At 40.1% G+C, this 18,863-nt stretch overlaps 1 protein-coding gene across 2 annotated transcripts in view; it reads right to left on the reverse strand.

Moving 5' to 3' along the window:
* LOC145495874 (serine/threonine-protein kinase atr-like) overlaps positions 1-18,863 on the reverse strand; it is a 59,443-nt gene that overhangs the window by 6,375 nt on the left and 34,205 nt on the right. For both annotated transcript variants that reach the window (XM_081475466.1, XM_081475465.1), the window contains exons 42-69: positions 18,193-18,310; positions 17,689-17,753; positions 16,867-16,929; positions 15,996-16,095; positions 15,719-15,762; positions 15,523-15,589; positions 15,205-15,279; positions 14,256-14,371; positions 13,513-13,640; positions 12,460-12,521; positions 11,725-11,835; positions 11,236-11,304; positions 10,712-10,764; positions 10,308-10,341; positions 9,567-9,691; positions 8,795-8,924; positions 8,249-8,338; positions 6,992-7,045; positions 6,423-6,476; positions 6,202-6,290; positions 5,482-5,550; positions 4,589-4,627; positions 4,410-4,466; positions 3,680-3,833; positions 3,097-3,162; positions 2,138-2,223; positions 759-873; positions 69-176 (exon numbers count right to left, since the gene is read on the reverse strand). In XM_081475466.1, the coding sequence (XP_081331592.1) occupies positions 69-176; positions 759-873; positions 2,138-2,223; positions 3,097-3,162; positions 3,680-3,833; positions 4,410-4,466; positions 4,589-4,627; positions 5,482-5,550; positions 6,202-6,290; positions 6,423-6,476; positions 6,992-7,045; positions 8,249-8,338; positions 8,795-8,924; positions 9,567-9,691; positions 10,308-10,341; positions 10,712-10,764; positions 11,236-11,304; positions 11,725-11,835; positions 12,460-12,521; positions 13,513-13,640; positions 14,256-14,371; positions 15,205-15,279; positions 15,523-15,589; positions 15,719-15,762; positions 15,996-16,095; positions 16,867-16,929; positions 17,689-17,753; positions 18,193-18,310 (2,341 nt within the window). The remainder of the gene's footprint in view (positions 1-68; positions 177-758; positions 874-2,137; positions 2,224-3,096; positions 3,163-3,679; positions 3,834-4,409; positions 4,467-4,588; positions 4,628-5,481; positions 5,551-6,201; positions 6,291-6,422; positions 6,477-6,991; positions 7,046-8,248; positions 8,339-8,794; positions 8,925-9,566; positions 9,692-10,307; positions 10,342-10,711; positions 10,765-11,235; positions 11,305-11,724; positions 11,836-12,459; positions 12,522-13,512; positions 13,641-14,255; positions 14,372-15,204; positions 15,280-15,522; positions 15,590-15,718; positions 15,763-15,995; positions 16,096-16,866; positions 16,930-17,688; positions 17,754-18,192; positions 18,311-18,863) is intronic.

Here is an 18,863-nt window from a genome sequence, read left to right on the forward strand (position 1 = left end):
TCGTCGCTTACAAGCCGCTTTAATGTAAAAGGAACAACCGGGGCCTGGTGCGTCATTACCAAACTTACATTGATAAGATAATGAACTTGTCCTTCAATCGACAGAGGAATCCTGATCCTATTGTTGCCTTCAAAACCTTGGATTCGCTTTTCAATGTCCTTCAGGATTTTAACACCCTACAAAATTGAAAAAAAAAAAAAAAAAAAAGAAAAAAAACCCAATTTACTCTAAAGATTCAGATTTACTGATTATTAATGTTGTGCTAAAAGCTAGGATCACGTGGGTGTCCAATTACAACTTTTTGTAATTGGATATCTACCCTATTCGCACGTCAATTTTGCGCGCTTTTACCTGTCGTGCTTTACAGCTCTTTGATGTGATGCACTCTCTGTCCTAATATGGAATATCACATTAATCACACTTTCGCGGAATTCACCAGTAAAGCGACTTTCCTATGACCTTACTAGTTCAGAGATTCACTAAAAGGCATCTGCGTTTTGTACTAATAACTCCTCAATATTGAGTCGCCATTGTTCCATTGACCTATCAAAATGCTGAAAAGCGAGTGACGTAATCAGAGACGCCTACTCACAATGCATTGCGTGTCTACTAAACCAACCAAGTGGTCAAACATGTTTGGTTCCATTCGCCGACCAATTAAATTGCTTCGTTTTAGTTTATTTCTTGGTTTGTTCATGTTCATGCGTCATCGTTCCAAGGTCATAACAAAATCGTGTTATACCAATAAGAACACTCGCCTCTTCGTTCGTAACTTCGCCTGTTTCCTTGTTCTTGGACGCCTCAGCAAGTAATTCCCGTCCTTTAGTCCTCTGCCATTCCACAAGAGGATCGTAAATGAACGTTCGCAAAACACTGACAAACAAAACGAAAACACTTCATGGCATCAGACCAATGCAACAACATACACGTATTCAACTCTCTGATTGGTCGAGCGATGCGTTTTAACATAACTCGAGTGCAATTGTTTTTTTTTTTGTTACATCTTTAATATAAGTAAACTGCCGCTTATAAACCCCCCACCCACCCACCCCCCAGTTAGAGGCCCGTTGACCTGTAACCAAAAATTACATCCGGTTATAACCCCTCGGATATAAGTCCCTCTCTAGCTTTTCTTGTTTTGAATTCGTTTTATTGTGCTGTTTTAAATCTTAATTATTTAAAGCGTAATTGAAAAACCTATTTTGGTCAACATGTGCAGCTATAGCTCGCTTCTAAACGGTTGTTTTATTCCGGTTATGAGCCCCCTCGGATATAAGCCCCTCCTTTTATAAGCCCATCTAAAATCCCTTAAGAAGTTGTATAAGCCCAGGGCTTGTAACCGGCAGTCTACGGTATTTAGAAAAGGAGGCAATTGTAGACATATTTATAAAAATAGAGTATTTTTTTTTTTCTCCCCAGCACAAATGAACGATGTAAATGTAAAAATGTAAATCTTATTTATAATGGTCATGCACTTAGCAATACAAGCACTAAGCTTAGTTAGTTTACAGGCATGTCACTGAAACAAAGGAAACAAATATTTCAAATAAACGGAACATAGTTAAAAATCCCAACTGGCAGGAGGCAGACCAGTTGGCTATTGACAAAGCGTGACCGAGGATCTGAACTCGGGACTACCGAGAAACAAATCCCGCTAGTTGCAGGGTGGAGGCCTTGAACCCGGGACCTCCGGATTACAATACCAGCGCCCTAAACCACTCGGCCACGCTGCCTCCTTCTAGGCAATTCTTTCCTTTACCCTGTCTTTGTTTTGTTCTCGCACTGTTTTTTTCTCGTTTTTTCTTTGTTGTACTTTTCCCTTTTTTTCCCTTTTATTGTTAGCTGAAATATTTAGATGTTTAATATTTGTTACTAATCTGAACAACAAAGTTGGATAGGAAAGTGTTTTTGTAACATAAAGCAACGTGAGCAATGTCAGTGATATTTGTAATGTAGCGTATATGGTAACTAGGTACCGTAATGTAATGCACTGTAAGTAACGTTTTGTACTGTTTTGTATTGTATTGGAAAGCATAGTGTGTAGAAAGTTCCATAAAAAAATGATAATAATACAAAATAACTCGAGTGCCAATGAATGCCCACCGCACAAAAGCAATTGATGAAATGGCTAACTCACGTTAGTAACGAATCACACTGGTTCCTTAACAGCCTCAAGGTTACTTCACAAGATCGACGAAAAACACCTTCACAACCAAGCGGGCCCTGGGGATAAAACAGAGTTAAGCATAAGCTGCAAAGCGCCTACACTTGTTCGACAGAGAGTAACACCATCGGCTATTAACATTTTTGTGATTACCTTTTAGGGAACTCAAACGTTCGACTGCCTGGTCGTTTTTTTTTTCGCAATTGGTTTCCCAGTTCCTGGGAGTGAACTTCATAAACATACGTCAAATGAAGTATTACTTCGACAATGTTCACACTCAATTCAGAAATGATAAAAGTTTCGATTGAACTGCTTGCCTATGTCCACTATTTCATTTTGTGGTGAGCAAGCCAAGAGAATGATAAACCAACTAGGGAGGCGACAATATTCTGGCTGTAACATTTGAAGAGTGCCGAGGGAATTAAATGGGAGCGTCGCTTTCAATCTCCATCTCAATCCCGATTTTGCGGTGGAAAATTATCTATTCTTTTCCGAAAATGGTCATTTCCTTCTAGGTGCAAACCAGGTTAAATCTAAATTCGGGTCATTCCTAATACGGATTGACGTTAGTTTGAAGGTTTGTTTTACTCCAGAACACATGGAGAATCGGGCAATGTGAATTTCGGAGTCTGCAGCTAGATCGTAATAGGCCCTTTGCACGATCCGGTCACATGGTACACAATCACACATGCTGGTGAGCAAGTTGCGCAGTGGGACTTCCAAAACAAAGGCAGGTCCAGGTGGACTGGTACGACATGCATTGTTTTGGAAGTCCCACTGTGCAACTTGCGCACCAGCATGTGTGATTTTGTACCATGTGACCGGATCGTGCAAAGGGCCTATTGCCTAGAAACAGTAACGACTGCCGTAACCCCCCCCCCCCACCCCCCTTCTCCACCTAAATGGTTGCTCTTTCAGCGTGTACCACTCACCATAGCATTCACGATGTTATGTGTCAATCTAAAAGGAACTTGCTCTGGACAGTCAAAGGTTTCACCCTACAACAAATTAAAGTATGCAAATGGTAAGAAAGATATTACAAAAACATCAAATCCAACGCTTCAACCCATTAGGCCACAATGCAAAGGGCTGTCATTATAAACGCACGAAACATGCTGCAAGTGGCCCCAGGGAAATAGTCATGTCTTTCATTTCCAGAGATTGTCATTGGTGATAACGGATGAAGGGGGCGGGGGGACGTGTGCGACCAGACCCTCTGACAACTATAAGGCCAATCACCAAATGATTTAGTGTAGCCATTTACATCATTTATAATTGTTATATTGCCAGTTTTTGAATTGTAATCGACAGTGTTCCGGTCGACGTAACGCGGAAACCAACTTGACTCGATCTTAAGACGCACGACCTGATCACGTGCAAGTCCAATGTCCAGCTGAATTTCCCTAAGGCATTTACAACGTGTGTCGCGTGATGCGTTCTCGTCCAATCAAATAGAGGTGTTTCCTTCGAGGCGCGAGACCTAACCTGCTCTTGTCTAGCAGCAAGACAACTGACCTTTTTGAACAAGCAGTTGAAGTCCACATGAACACAGTCTCCACACGTGGCATCAAACAGGATATTCTCACCATGACGATCACCCAGGCCAAGGATATGACCCACCATACACATAACCGCTGAAGTGCGGCAGTATGCCAGACGGCTCATGTACCTGTGAAAAAAACAAAAGTCACAAGACGGAGCTGGCACTGAATTATGTCAGGAAGGAAGGCTGGCAGCAGACAGGCATACAGACATACCGTCATACATAGAGACACGTAGGCAGGCAGGCAGGCAGACAGACAGACAGGCATACTGAACAGACAGACACACTGACGTCAATTGAAATCAAATCGATTGCCTCCACTCAAGAAAACAAGCAAAGACTCACTCACTTTTTTATTGACTAGAAAACAATTTTCCTTGTCCATAAGAACACTGATCATACAGACAGAAATATTAATTTTGCTATTGCAGCAAGACTGTGCTGACTATAATCAGACAGTCTTTATCAACGACATTTATCAGTACAAGTGAAACCTGCAATAACTTTAAGGTAAAATTCCCTCACTTTGACAGGAATTTCTGAATTTACCTGACCAGATACTTAATTCCCTACATTGTCTTACGAGACAATTGGAAACCTTGGCCCTTAATTTTATCTTATTACCAGCTTCCCAGATTCCTTCTTGAGAGGCCAAGAAAACGATTTACTTCAGGTTCAAGATTTCCACGAGTTGAAACTTACCACGAAGTTGGGTTTGGAAAGGTCTTCAAGAACCACTCGTGAAACACAGAAGGATGCCTGTAAATACCAAGACAACAAAGTAATGTCAGAAATCCAATATTTCTAACGTTGGACTTGTCAGATACATTGTTGTGGACTGCACAGAAATTTATAACACAGACTTTATTACTGAGACTTACCGTGGAAGAATCTCGTTCAAGAAGACGCGTTTTTTCTCCCTGAGGTAAAAAAAAGAAAAGAAAAGAAAAGAAAAAAAAAGATTAGGCATGTTTATATTGTTATGATGATATCATGACCGAGAATACCGGAATTTATTCTCCGGGCAAGTTATCGGTTTGTTTACTCCATTCCTATCTATTCCCAGACCAGAGTCTATGAGCCATTATTTTTCTTTGGCCAGTTAATAAGTGTAGACGTCTTTCCGTTTTAAAATCTGGCAAATTAACCGCCTAAGGGTTTTGATGATTTAAAACCTTGGTTGACATCCATATATTTCTTGTATTAATTAGGATAAGTCGATTGATTTTGAGAGTAGACCGCTCAAGTGGTGAGCTGGTGTCATGCCCTTCGCGAGATGTCCGACATTCGAACAAAAAAACAAAAAAAAACCAAAAAACAAATACCATACGGATTATGTAGCGCTACCAAGCTTAGGTGATTGTGGAATCAATGGCTGACATGAAATAACAATCAGTCAGATACACTGGATGAATGCATTCCATCACAATGGGATTTTTCCGCTTTAATCTCAGACTCTCTCTTAGGTGTTTATAGAGCAGTTTTCACTCAAGTGTCGAAAGTGATTCGCATTTGCCTTGGTTTTACTTTGCGAGGCTGAGCGATTGGCGAACAAAATCACGCCAATTTGTCAGCCAATCAGAAGTAAAACCAAAACAAATCACGACTCTCTCGTACATGTTTTCCCGTGCTTTTCGTCGGAGACATGTATTTACCTCGAGTTTTGATTTGTTTACTGGAATGCCCGTGTCCTCTGTGATTGGTCAGAGTGATAACTTTGGTGTACGATACGCAAATGAAACCCGTTCTAGTTTGAAACAGACAATAAACTCACTCAAGTTTGCTTCCAGCTCTATCCAGTAATTTCTTTACCTCTGTTCCTCGGGTATACATGTTTTTCTCTCTGTGAAAAGAAAAAAAAAGCAAGATATTTTGGTATCGAGAAGAATTGCCTCATCTCTGACTTTGGTATAACGCGTCCGCGTGAGGGGAGCGCGGGTTTAGAACGAGACAAAAGTAATAAACAATTTTACAGTTTTATGCTTAGTTACCTGGCCACGAATGCAAGCGAGGCTGGAGGTGACCTTGCTTTGATACAGACCTCTGCTTTCCCATTTAAATGTCAACTCGTTAACATAAGAACAACTTGATTTACACAAGAAAAGAAGTAACGTCTGTATAAAAACAAGGTCACCTCCAGCCTCGCTTCCATTCAAAGGCCAGGTCACTAAGCAGACAACTGTAAAATGGTCTATTCTGCAGATGAAGAGGCTTCCGTCTGTTGTGACATCGTTATCGAAAGAAAATTTCAGTTTATCACGATCTGTCGGTTATCGGTCTAAGTTCAAAAGTGGAATCGGCGACACACTGTGAACAGTCTCGTTATTTTTGTGCTGAGATCGTCGGTCCTCATGTTCAGTTTTTGGAGTCGTCATGTTGATACTTTGGCGAGAGAAGTCTGAGGAGAGGAAAAAATTGTTCAAAATGGCGACTGCTACAGCTGAGAAGCGGGTCGGAATGAAGGAAGAGAGACCAAGGATAACATGAGACATACTTGTAAATTTTAGTGAGTATGTTCCTCAAGCCATGCGTTTTCTGAACCCATTCCAACAATCCACATTCTTCATTTAAAGGAATCACCGCCTAGGAAAAAAAGGGTAAATTCTAGTGTGAAAAAGTTACCGGAGTATTTCTACTGGTGTCGACTAACAACACAGAAATAGAAAACACTTCTATCTAGTAAGACAGAATGTTGTTTTTTATATTACGACTTACGTAAGTACGAATGTGAAGCTGCCGCCTCCGCGATTCTGGATCCTTTCGTAAACACTGCAAACAAGAAACATTAAACCAACAACAATGAAAAATACACTGGAATACACATTTATGCAGACAAATAGCCAATGGTCTTATCCACACAGCCACCAAGGACTGGGCACCACTAGAGTTTGTTCCTTTACAAGCATGACTTAGCCCTCCACCTTAGGAAAGATGGATATACGTTTTTTTAGCAGCGGCGCACCACCTATGCCCAACTAGCAATTATTGCACCTTACAGGGGGTGGGGAGGGGAGAAGCACAGTAGAGGTTGCGAACATCTTCGATTACAAAAGGTTCTTAAAACACCGAACAGTAGAAATATCCATTCACACATGTTCTCCAAGTTTTGGAATTACCTATCACGGGAGGCTCTCTCTAAGGCTCGTCAAGGCTCAAATGCATGGATTAAGAAAATCAAAATCAACAAAGGACGATGCGTAGCTCTTAATTTAGTCAACTCATATCTTACCCCGGGCAGACAACACCTATTGCTAATATAATTTAAGCTGAATCATTTATCAAACCTTGTTAACGAGAGCGTTAAACTCCATCGTTCTACAATCCTTGCGGAGATCATCCTATAAGAGAATGTAACAAGGAAACAAGACGATTCCCAAATTGTACTGTTAATTCTCTTGGTGGGTGTGTGGGATGTTTGTTCATCACGCAACTGATACTTCGTTGGTGAAATTCAGGATTGAAAGCTCCGAGTTGAGCCCTGGCTCAGATGTTTTGTGTTGTGCTCTTGGACAAGGCACTTTGCTCCCACAGTGCTTTTATCTACCCAGGAGGTAGACATGGGAAAAAAAAACTGCTCTTCAAAGGGTAGCCAAGTTATAGACTAGCACCCCACCCAAGGGTGTAACAAAGTTAAACAAAGGAAACCATACTCGTAATGGTGTTTAGATATGTGATCTTAATTAGCATAGATATTTTTACGATCTTAGCTCTCCATTTTCCCCCCCGCAGTGTTTAACCACATTTCCAAACATCTTGAGGTTCGTCAAAAATATTCCACTGCACGTCGTATTTTCAACTCTCTTTTCGGCATTTGGAAATGTGGTCAAACACGGTCTTTCGTGTTTTATTTATTACTCCAAGTCACTTTATGCAACGAAACCAAGATTACATGCCCGTCTGGTACGCGAAGACAAACTTTATTTACAGGGCATATACTGTATATACTGATTTATTAGTAATTATTAGTATAATAAACTGATTATTAGCATTTACTTACACGGTATATGCGTGAATGTCGTAAGTACATGTAGAACAAGTCATATATCACTGTTTCCGAACCAAATTTACTTGACTTAAGTAAATTTCAACCCAGCAAAGTACATCAAGCAAGATAAACAACACGCAATGTATGACTTAGGGAGGCACAGTGGCCTCATGGTTAGTGCGTTCGTTCCCGGAGCAAGCGGTCCGGGTTCAAGCCCTGGCCGGGGACACTGTATTGTGTTCTTACGCAAGACACCTAACCCTCGCGGTGCCTCTCTCCACCCAGGAGTATAAATGGGCACCGGTGAATTTTTGGGGAAATCTAACAAACTGCGGGGGAGTGACCCGCGATAGGCTAGCATAGCATCCCATCCAGGTGGAGTAGAAATACTCCTAGCCGCTTCATGCTACAGAACCTGGGATAAGCTCCGGCAGTTATGAGCCAGTCGGCTCCAAGGCTTCACTTTACTTAATGTATGACTTAGTGAAGTTATGACATTCACTCATGAAGTATATCTATCCCAGTTACATCTCGTTAACAGAGGCAGTGAGCTTACCTTGGGTTTGCACATCATGGTGTAGGAGACTCCATCACTACCTTTGATGGTGATTTTCTTCGGTTTTTGTAAAGACTGCAGAACATCCACCTATAAAAACATAAATAAAAGAAGAAATTAAAAGCTAAGCAGAAAACGGGATAAGAAACGTCACCCATTTTCCTGGGTAACTCGAACAAATTCCTGGTAGGTAAAATGAACCAAGCCATAGCAAGACACTAAAGTGCCTCCCATATCCAGATGTATATATGGATATCGGCGATCTATCAAGGCAAAATGCACTGGAGGGGCAGGAGGCGGGGGGGGGGGGGGGTGCGGGGGGAAGTAATCTGTGATGGATTGTAATATCCCATCTAAGGGAGGGTGAGCTCTACCTTCCAAAGCTTAGCCGGCATCAGTACCAAATCCTACCTTACCCAAATCCTAGTCCCTGACTTGTCATCCATAAAGAGTTGGTGTAATATTCCTCTCTCTCTCTCTCTCTCTCTCTCTCTCTCTCTCTCTCTCAAGTATAAAGGAAAACACCAATGTCTTTACATTACTTACAGTGTCTTCAAATCCTACGATGCACGCTAAGGATCCTGGGAATGGATTATGATCCTGATGACTGCCGGCTCCTGAGGGCAGCGTGACAGTCATGGCTGACTGAAGAGGAACTAGTATAGGACTGAAATCACTGTAAAAAATTAAACAATTGAGAATAACATATCAAACTTTGGGTTGAAATCGCGGTTAGATAATAGCAGACTTTTTACATTCCTGTTATGGTCACTTCTTTTGTTGACAGTTATCAGTCTGCTTTGTTTCTAGAACAAAAGTTTGAAAGAACCGACGCGAAGTCGGTTTTCCGACCACGAGATGCATAATCTTTGTTAATGACGCGATTGACATAGTCAGCTCTTTTGGGAGAGGGGTTAGGCTGCAATAGTTGTTTAAAACAATGGCTCTACGGGGGGACGGAAAGGAACATTTTCAACACGTGGCGAGACAAGTATCCTTATATGCAGTAAATTGCAACGTAAAGAAGTAGAAAAGGAAGAGGCTTTTTCTCCTCCCGCGTTGGAAATTTCAAATGAAAACGCTCAGAGAACAAATTATCTGGAATTCGAAGACATAAGCAAGTTGAAAATAGAGCGGCAAATTTCAAGTTTCCATTCTTGAGTGGATTTTTTTACATCAGGATTAGTACCTTGACTCAACTTGGTGATACTGCTTTGATGTACCATAAAATTCTCAGAAGTAAAAACTAAAGAAAAGTATTGAATCAGTAAGGAGAATTGATATTTTGAACATGAACATAAAGAAGTGCACAACTTACTCATCAGAAACAAGTCTCTTGAGTACAGAGAAGTCATGGCTCATGCTCAGCGTGTGTTTTGAAGCACCCTTAGGTACTTCCTTGTTGCATACTTCAAGTAGTCTGTCAGTCAACCTGGTGGAATGCTATGGCAAGGAAAAAGGCAGAACGCACGAAACACTGGGTCAATAAACTGAACAAACGTTAGGCTCTATTACCAGCAGCTGTTCGGGAAATGACCTCGTGCTCATCCCACCTACGAGGACCAGACCCGAAAAAGCGGCGGAAATCGTGCCTAAACAAACGCTTGGAGACATTTGTTAGTACAGGACAACCACTTAACAAAGGTTGTTTAAACTAAGATCAAAAGGCTTCCAAAAAAGTGCTGTATGTTGACCAAAACTGTTGTCAAGGGGTTGAATGACGGTAAAGGACATTTGTTCGTAAAGTTGCAATCAATCCCCAATTGCAATACACTGTACGTGTTTTGTTACACAACCTTCCAGCACTAAAAAAGTGGCATACTCAACAACCAAAAAATGAAAGAACCCCAACTTATTTGTTCACATCACAACAACTAGAAGAAAGTGTTTGGTGAAAGTAATGCAGTCACGAAAAATGAAACTCATGTCCTCTATCCATAATGTTCAGAAATACTGGGGGCCTTGCAGCTCTCACTGAGAAAAGAGATTGAAACTGCGGAACACAAATACAATAAAAAGAAAATGTAACAAGAAGCTAAAAACAATGAAATAAACTCACCTCAAGAAACTTTTTCAGTTTAACATCTCGCGAGCTGAAGTTAAAATAAAAGAAACAATAGAGAGGCTGTTAGATCATCGATTGGTAGGCCATCTGCTCTCTCCAAGTACTTTGCTAAAGGGAAGATAAAACCCATGCGAAGTTAACGCTCCTCATCATAAACGTGGTCTAATAGTCATTGTGTTGAACTCAAGACCGATTGGTCCGGGTTCGCACCTTGACCGGAGGTTACCAAAATTTAAGTCAAATAGGATGCTGCAAGTTACGTTGAAGCGATCTTCACAAAACTGCCTCTAGCTTCTTTTCTAGCCAAATGTGCACGAAAAACTGGTCTGAATAAAATTTACATTATTTGACGTCTGTTTAGGACAAAAAATCTGGATTGTAACTGATACTCGACTCACCTTGCCTTCTGAAAGATTTGGTGGCAACGATTCTTTCGCATGGCAAACGATGACTGCGTAAAGAGAAAAACATCACACTGATTGCACATTGTCTTATTGTAACTTAATATTTCACAAGAACAACTTTATGCAGTAATTTTTTTAAACTGACTACGTTGACTAGACTACGAGTAGTCTTTTTTCCGCTTAGTCCGTAGAGCGTGACAGTAAATAAACCGCGAGGAAAAAATGGCCGCGCGAAATCCTGGCGGTGGGCGCAAGCTCACGGAAGGATTTCGCGTGGCCATTTTTTTCTCGCAGTTTTCTTTCGCGAAAAGCATGATAGTCTAGGCGAAAGAGGGACTACTCGTAGTCTTGTGTAGACATGTTCTCTTACTGCACGCTCTAACCATTCAGGGTAAATATGTTGTCTCCTTAGCCAATCAGATACATTTGCTCATGTTAGATTGTCAGCAGTACCTTTTTAGTCTCGCCGCGTAGTGTTTCCCAACAGTTTTAACATTAAGTTCGCAGTGCTTAGTTACCTTGGAAACAGCCATGATCATCCACATTGCCTGCTGTGGGTAAGTCACCAAGAGTTTAGCAATGATTTCCTAAACAGTAGACAAAGTTCCCATCAATTAAAACGTGCTGCATTTAATTCTAAAAGTGCATTTCTGTAGATCATCGTTACATAGCCCTCCGCAGAATGCAGTGAACATTCATCCAAAGTACTTCATTTTCCAAAAGAGATGACATTCTTTAAAACATAAATGCGATGACACCTTGTGAAAAAGCTAAATAGTAGAGTCCCAGAAAATGACCCAAGTAAGTGCCTTCTTCAGTTAAATTACCCTGGAGTGTTAGTTCAAGTGGGTTAAGACCCACTACCTTCATTCTGCAATCTGGTGTCCCACGAACTGAATTACAGTAGCCAATTACAGTAGCCAGTACCAACCAACAAATCAGAAGACAGGTTCCTTACTATTCATTTTGCTAAGTACAACATGCATATTATACTAGCGTGACGGTACCTCAAGATGATGGAAGACAGTCTGGTTGGCGTGACATATACGAGAAATGAGCAAGGAGAAGGCCGTGAGGAACTGGTATGCTGGTAGTTTATTGGTCAATTCTGCCATAATCTATGACGCAGACAAACCCATGTAGTAAGTTCAAAGTTACTTCTTACAAGAAGTGAAAAGCAGATTTGTAAAACTAAGAGGGCACCAGCTGCAATTTTTGACTTCAGCAACTTTGAAAAACTCTGTATTAAAGCTTTTAAAAAAGCAAAGGTCCAAAAAGTAATCACGTGATATCAGATGTCCAGGTCTAAACATGTGGTACGTTGTAGAAGTGCTTACATTTTGCAAATATTCAGTGTGTTACTCTATCCCTTAATACTGGTATTGAAATGAGATGTCAGTAAACCCAATTCTAACATTTGCAGGTTACTTTGCCCAAATACTAAAGTGAAAGTAAAGTAAAGTAATTCGCAGTCCTAATTTCCGCGTACAGTTGTACCCCGCTATTTCGAACTCTCAGGGCAAACAAAAAATAGTTCGAAAGAGCGGTAGTTCGAAATAGCCGATAGTAAATGACTGACGGGCAAAGCCAAGAAAAATGGTTTCGAGCTCGAAATAACGGGGAATTCGATATAACCCTGTTCAGATGTTTCCGTCCAAGGAGTATTTTTGGTGGTGGATCTCGAAAATATATGTTGTAATGGACTAATAACACACGAAGATAAAATTAATGCAAACCCAAACCTTATTAAAGTCAATCAACTTTTGTCGCTTTCCTCCTCTGTCTGAAGCTTTTGTCTGGCGACCTGAAATCACAACGAGAAACAGAATCTTTGGTAAGCCTAGAACAACGCGATGCAACCCTAATACAATGGTCCTCTAGCATGAAAACATGTATACCATATGATGTCAACAATCAATGCAATACTTTAAGTTCATTTGGATGAAGTGCAAGTTACCGTCTTCAGAAAGCCAAAATGTTGTTACTCTGTAAAAGGCTCATAATCTACAAAAGTCATTTATTACGAACAACATAATACAGCGCCCATCAGTGCAATGCATTTACTGAGCTACACTTACAGTGTATGTTCATACTTTAGAATTTGCGGTTTAAACATGGAGGCTGCAAGAAAGCTGCTCATGGTTGTTAAGGGCCATTTTTCATTGCGTATACATTGCATGCCGAAGAAAATTGTTTTGACAGACAAGGGTTTGCCATGGGATTCTTAAATTCATTCATAATTCGAGTCATTACGTATGGGTTATTGACCAAATGTGAGGTCAAGATGGCTGGATATTGGCCAAGTTCTTTTTTTGCGTGTTTATGGACCGAGACGGAGTCGAGGTCCATAAACTCGCAAAAAAAGAACGAGGCCAATATCCAGCCATCTTGACCGAACAAGCTTGGTCAATAAAGGATTTATTATATGGCTTTCGGGGAAATTTTTTTTGCGGGACATGGCGGGTAGTCCCGAGCGGGCAAGATAGCTCCATCTTGCCCGCTCGGGTAGCCAATCACAGCCCAGGATTTGATTCATCTTGCCCGCTCACAGAGCTAGCCATATAATAAATGGACAAAATAACCTTGACGGTGATTTGGAAATAGGATTTAAATCAGCATAGATTTTTTTACGATTTTCAGTCTCCGTTTGCTTCTCGGTTTGTGAAAGGATGCATCACATTTCAAAACAACTTGAATTTCCTCAAAAGTAATCCGCTGCGCATTGCCAACTCCATTCTCAATGTTTGAAAATGTGATACAACACCGTCTGTCGTGTTTGATAAATTACACATTACCTTGATCAGAGACTGTCGCACCAAAGTCTAGCCAAATAGTGAGAAGACGAGGCATAGACTGATAAATAAACTTGTTACCAAACTGAAGAGATTGTCCATAATGCTTTAGAACAAACGGAATGAAGTCCCTGAAAAGATCATAATGGAAAGAACCGGTTGAATAAGGGGTTGTCTATTAGAGAAGCCAAAGTGTGTACGGTTGAGGTCAACACATGGAGTTAGATGGGATTAGGTCAGGCAATGACACTTCTGAATGAAGCTAAAGTAAAAGTCTACTTTACACACGATTGTGTCATAACAAAACCAGAAACGTGCTTATCATAAAGCTGACAAGAAAATAAAGTCAAGATAGGAAAAACCTTGGCAAATAACTAATATACCATCCATACTTATCCAATTTATGATGCGAGTACATTTGGTGTTGATCACCATTTCTTGAGCACCAAAATGATGTTAAAAAGAAATATTTTTGTGATCCTTGACATAAGAAATGCTGAAGGAGGGTAATTTACATGCAGAAAGAAGATGAAGAACAACGATACTATACTCTGTTCCACATTTTTTACAAAAAAAAAAAAAAAATGATAGGTATTTTATCAGCTTTACGTTCAACAAGATAATATCGAATAGAAAACCAGAAGGACCAGGCGTTTGTTCTGTGAAGAGCACTTCAAGGACAAAAGTAAGACATTGTGGAATAAACAACACGATTTGCCCAAAAGGCATACACTGCATGTACTCACATAGATAACGTGTTGGATTTCTCCTCTCCATCTGTACAAGCTGCCATCAATTTGTCATAGTATTTTCCTAAATAGAAATGTCCATTTTCCCAGTCTCCATGAAGAGTAGTCACTTCCTGTCATTAAACATCGAAGAACATGTTCGAGAATGGACTTTTCTTTCCCATGCTACCCAGTGGGCATCACGAGAAAAACAAACAAACATTGCACAAAGAACAACAGTAGAACCTCCGGGGAAGACGAGAAAAGTAGAAGGAAAATCTTAAAATCATGGTAAAAATTAATTACATTAGCAAGCACTTTGGCTAATGGTGTAAAGTAAGAGTTATTTAGGCTATGTGTTATTTAATCACTGAAATGGTCAGGTCGACTTGGAGCTCGAAGTAAACCAATGAGTGTCTTTGTGTCGTGATGTCTCCCTCTCTCTCCTCTCCTGTCACCATTTCCTCTCCTCCTCTCCCCTTAGAAAAGCCTTATACCTCTGTTGGTAATTCATCACTGTGTTTATGTCGTTGTTACTTTGAATTCTTATTAGTAGTCGAGGAACGTTGTCCTGGGACCATTCCCACCCCTCAGAGCAAACCTCTGACCCTGCCCTGCTTCCCCCCCCCCCCCCCCAAGATTTTTGAGCATTGACGTTCAAAAACCGCAAAAACGGACCTTTTATCGGGCTTAGCCGTTAACTAGAAATGTCGCGTTTGTTGCTGATCTGAGGGTTTTGTGCCAGATTCTTCCGTTCTACACTCAGGTAGGAAGCAGGCGTTTCTTAGACTTGATCTTTTGGATAGACTGCCATAAGTCTACGAGTCCTTAGCCATTGAAGAAACCGCTAAATGCATTCTTCAGTGTTGGATATATAACTAGTTTGTCAAAAAGTTTTGTTTCTTGTGATTTCTACTCTAAATATTAGAAGTCTATTTCAAAAAAAAATATCAAGATGTCACTTTACCTTGTACTGTTGAATGGCTCGGTTAGCTGCATAATGTGCTGTCTCCTCCATCCATCGACCGATAAGTAACAAGGCCTGATTTACAAAGCACACACCAAAACGTATATAGCATATAATTTCAGTTCCATTCGTGATAGAACGCTAGTAGATTTATACTGAGGTAGAATAGATTGTTAGCTGTAGAAAGGTGATGTCAATCATTGTATTATTACTTTTAACAAAAAAATCAAAGACTTGTCCCAATAACTTCAAATTTTACTCGTCACAGAGTCATCTTTGTAATGCCCAGGTTGTCATGATTGTCAGAAAATCACTAACCTTTGCGTGAATAAATCTGTCTGCTTCACCATCTGACACAGTGCTACTTCCATCAGGCCACTGTTCACTGCAAAGATATAACACGTAAAATAGGTTTAGTTCGTACCTTTTTTGGCTTTTCCCCTGACCTTGAGGAATTTTTTATTGACCTGTGACAGCCTTCTGGGCAAAAATGAACATCTTACATGACACTCACCTGACTGCTCTTTGCAAACTTATTAATGCCTGGTGAACATCACCCTGTGCCAAAGCAAAGCAAAACGAATATTAGAAAGAACATCATTCTATAGCTGAAACAATTGAAAGCCAAATTCCTCAACACCACGTCTCTGCATCGGATTGACTGATTCTTGACTTGTTAGTGTGCTGTGAACTTCTCTTCTATTTTTGCACGGGAGCAAGGGACGGCTTTGCAGTCCAGCAATATGCAGAGAATATCTTCTCTGGTAAAAAGGACTCATTTGATGTGTTACCTGACTTGCCATCCATTTCGCACGTTCAATGCACAAACTTGGCAAAGAAAAGGCACTGGCACTTAGGAGTGAACTGTCGGCTGTTTGAACGTGACCAGCACTGAAGGTAAGAAAAGAACATCTAATCAATCAAACGTCTACACTACTGTCAAGCCTACATTGCAAGAGCTGGAACGGTCTAGATAGCTCTTCATTCATCTCACAACTTACATGTTAGGTGCATCACGAAAAGCAGGGCAGATTTTGTCAGCACATGTTCCATAAATGCATTGCATGGAATTAAATTACATGTCCATCTATTAGGACAAAGGCAGGGTTTTGAGAATTGTTTACGAAGTAGAAAATTATTAGGTAGACGTCACTGTTTGTTAGGTCGAGAGAGTCGAGAGAGTTAAACATGATACACTTCAATATATTCTTACACCTTTCACACTAAAATTAACATCTCGACCGTCAATTTTCTCTCCTTGATAATGGAGTCAAGATGAGTTTAAAGAGTCATACATGTAGTTTCTTTTTACTTATTACATGAATTTTGAAACATGAATTTTGAAACATGAATTTTGAAACATGAATTTTGAAACATGAATTTTGTAGCCTACTGAAATAGGACCAAATTTGTTACGTTGGAGACGCAGTACCGGCGCGGCGCCTAATAGCTAGTATGGTGCCAGAATTCTGAGGAATAATCTGTGATGGACTTGCATCATATACATGCGGAGTAGATATACTCCTAGCCGCTTCGTGCAGTAGATACCAGAGGTACATGCAAAGGCCAAAGGGGTAATGAGGCATAAGGCTTCAAATGCGTTACTGTTATCGATGCATGCTATCTACAAAAAGGAAACGAATATAAATAAAGAATTCTCACACTCTAGCTGCCTTGGCACTTTGCAGCCAGCTCTTTCCTTGTTCTTTCTGTAACTCGTCTGAGCTAAAGGCATTTTAAAGTAAGAAGAATGGTAATTGAAAAATACTGAAAACAATAATTGGTCATAAACATTTCTTAGTTTAAAGGAGCTCAGTCACGGTTTGCGTATATTGAACAGTTTAGCCTCAATTTTTCAAATTCGTCGTTTGTAATCCGTGTCAATCTTCTCAATCCTTAGCCATCCTTGTTCCTTTATGGTTTATCATTATGTCTTTGGTGTTTTTCTATCTTATTAAACTGTTATTTTCAGGTTTCCTACCATTTAAGGGTAATTTTACATGTGGCCAAAATAACTCAAAATACCGTGACTGAGCTCCTTTAAGACAACAGCCATCTGGCAAGTAGCAGAGAAACTCTACAAAGACAAACTGCACGAGAATCATAGGATCTGCTAAAACAATGCTGATCAAACCAATCTTCATTGAGGACAGATGACAACATTATGAATTTGTGCATGAGCCACTAAATAGTTACTAGACATTATATAATCCCTGAACCTCCAAAAGAGGGTCAACCAAGGCAGTGAAATTTCACGAGTCAGGTACCTTCAGAACATGGCGACACTTCAATTTAGAGTTTTCCGACTTGATTTGACATTTAGACTTCTCCCGACAATCTTCGTAACGTTTCGCTAATCACGTTCAGAAACCTGATATCTGAGGTATGTCAGTAAACTAAACATCGACAACCTGAGTGAGTAAAATTACATCACACTAATTGACGACTATGACAAAGCTTTCTATAAAAACCAAAAACATTTACCTTGGCAATAGTTTCAAGACAACTCGTCTCAAGTTTAAGATTGGCTCCCTTGTGCGGAATGATGGCTGCAATTTGTTGAACGGAAATTATCAGATGGGGACAATCATCATATTCGCCAACACCAAACATCAATGCATGGAGGACATGAAGGACAATTCTCAAACTCGTTGATAATTCATAATTCAAGTTTAAACAAGTTTAAGTTTAACGGAGTTTGGATATGCGATCTTAATTTTAATTCTGTTTCTCCATTTTCTGCTTAGTGTCAGTTTTAATTCAGAAGATATATCAAACACTCGAAAAAGTGTTTCAACACCTCCTGGTTAGACAAGAATACTCCGCTACGTGTCCTATTTTCAACTCACCTCTCGGTGTTAGGAATGTGCTAAAAACCGGTTTCTCGTGTTTGAACATATTACCTCTACAATATCTTACAGGTTTTAGAAGGGAAAAAATCAAGTTAAATATAATCCAAATCACTGCACACACAACGTCGTCCCAAACCTGTGAGATGTGTAAACGTGACTCCCAGTCATAAGCCACACCCGTGGTATCAGAAACATCAGATGGCATATGAAACTTCCTTTGTACAGCTTCTTCCAGTTCACGAAGCATGTGAAGCCTTGAGGCCAAAAAGCAATATAAAAACAGAGTTAGCATGGTGCAAAAACTTGTATTGTTCTATTGCAGTTTACAACTGAACAACACGGAAATCGAAGCATAGATATCACGGATTCCAGAGATAGAGTCTCCGTCTTATAATCACGGGCTCAGAGTTGCACTATAGCTGTAATTAAACTTAATTTGACATCTGATAGGGGGCACTGCACTCTGTATCCTAGCTCATTTTCACAGCGCACCAAACATGAAACCAAATAGAACAAAAAACCACTTTCAAGATACACCGAGAATATTGTTTGGCCTGAAGTTTATTTAACACCGCATAGATGCAAATACAACTGAGCGTTAACAAGCTATCCTTAACTAAAGAAGTGTTTGTTTTTCTAAAAGATGTCGATAGAAGGACGCTAGAACATATCACTTATAGAGACAGAGAGACATTTTTAATAGGAGTACAGGGCAAAAAAAACACGTTAGAGTGCCGTCTACAAAATTGGAATACACGAAAAAGGCATTTTGTTATCATTGTACTATCTATTTGAAATTTTTGATAC

The sequence above is a fragment of the Orbicella franksi genome, chromosome 8 (assembly GCF_964199315.1).
Source record: "Orbicella franksi chromosome 8, jaOrbFran1.1, whole genome shotgun sequence".
In the NCBI taxonomy this organism is placed as follows: domain Eukaryota; kingdom Metazoa; phylum Cnidaria; class Anthozoa; order Scleractinia; family Merulinidae; genus Orbicella; species Orbicella franksi.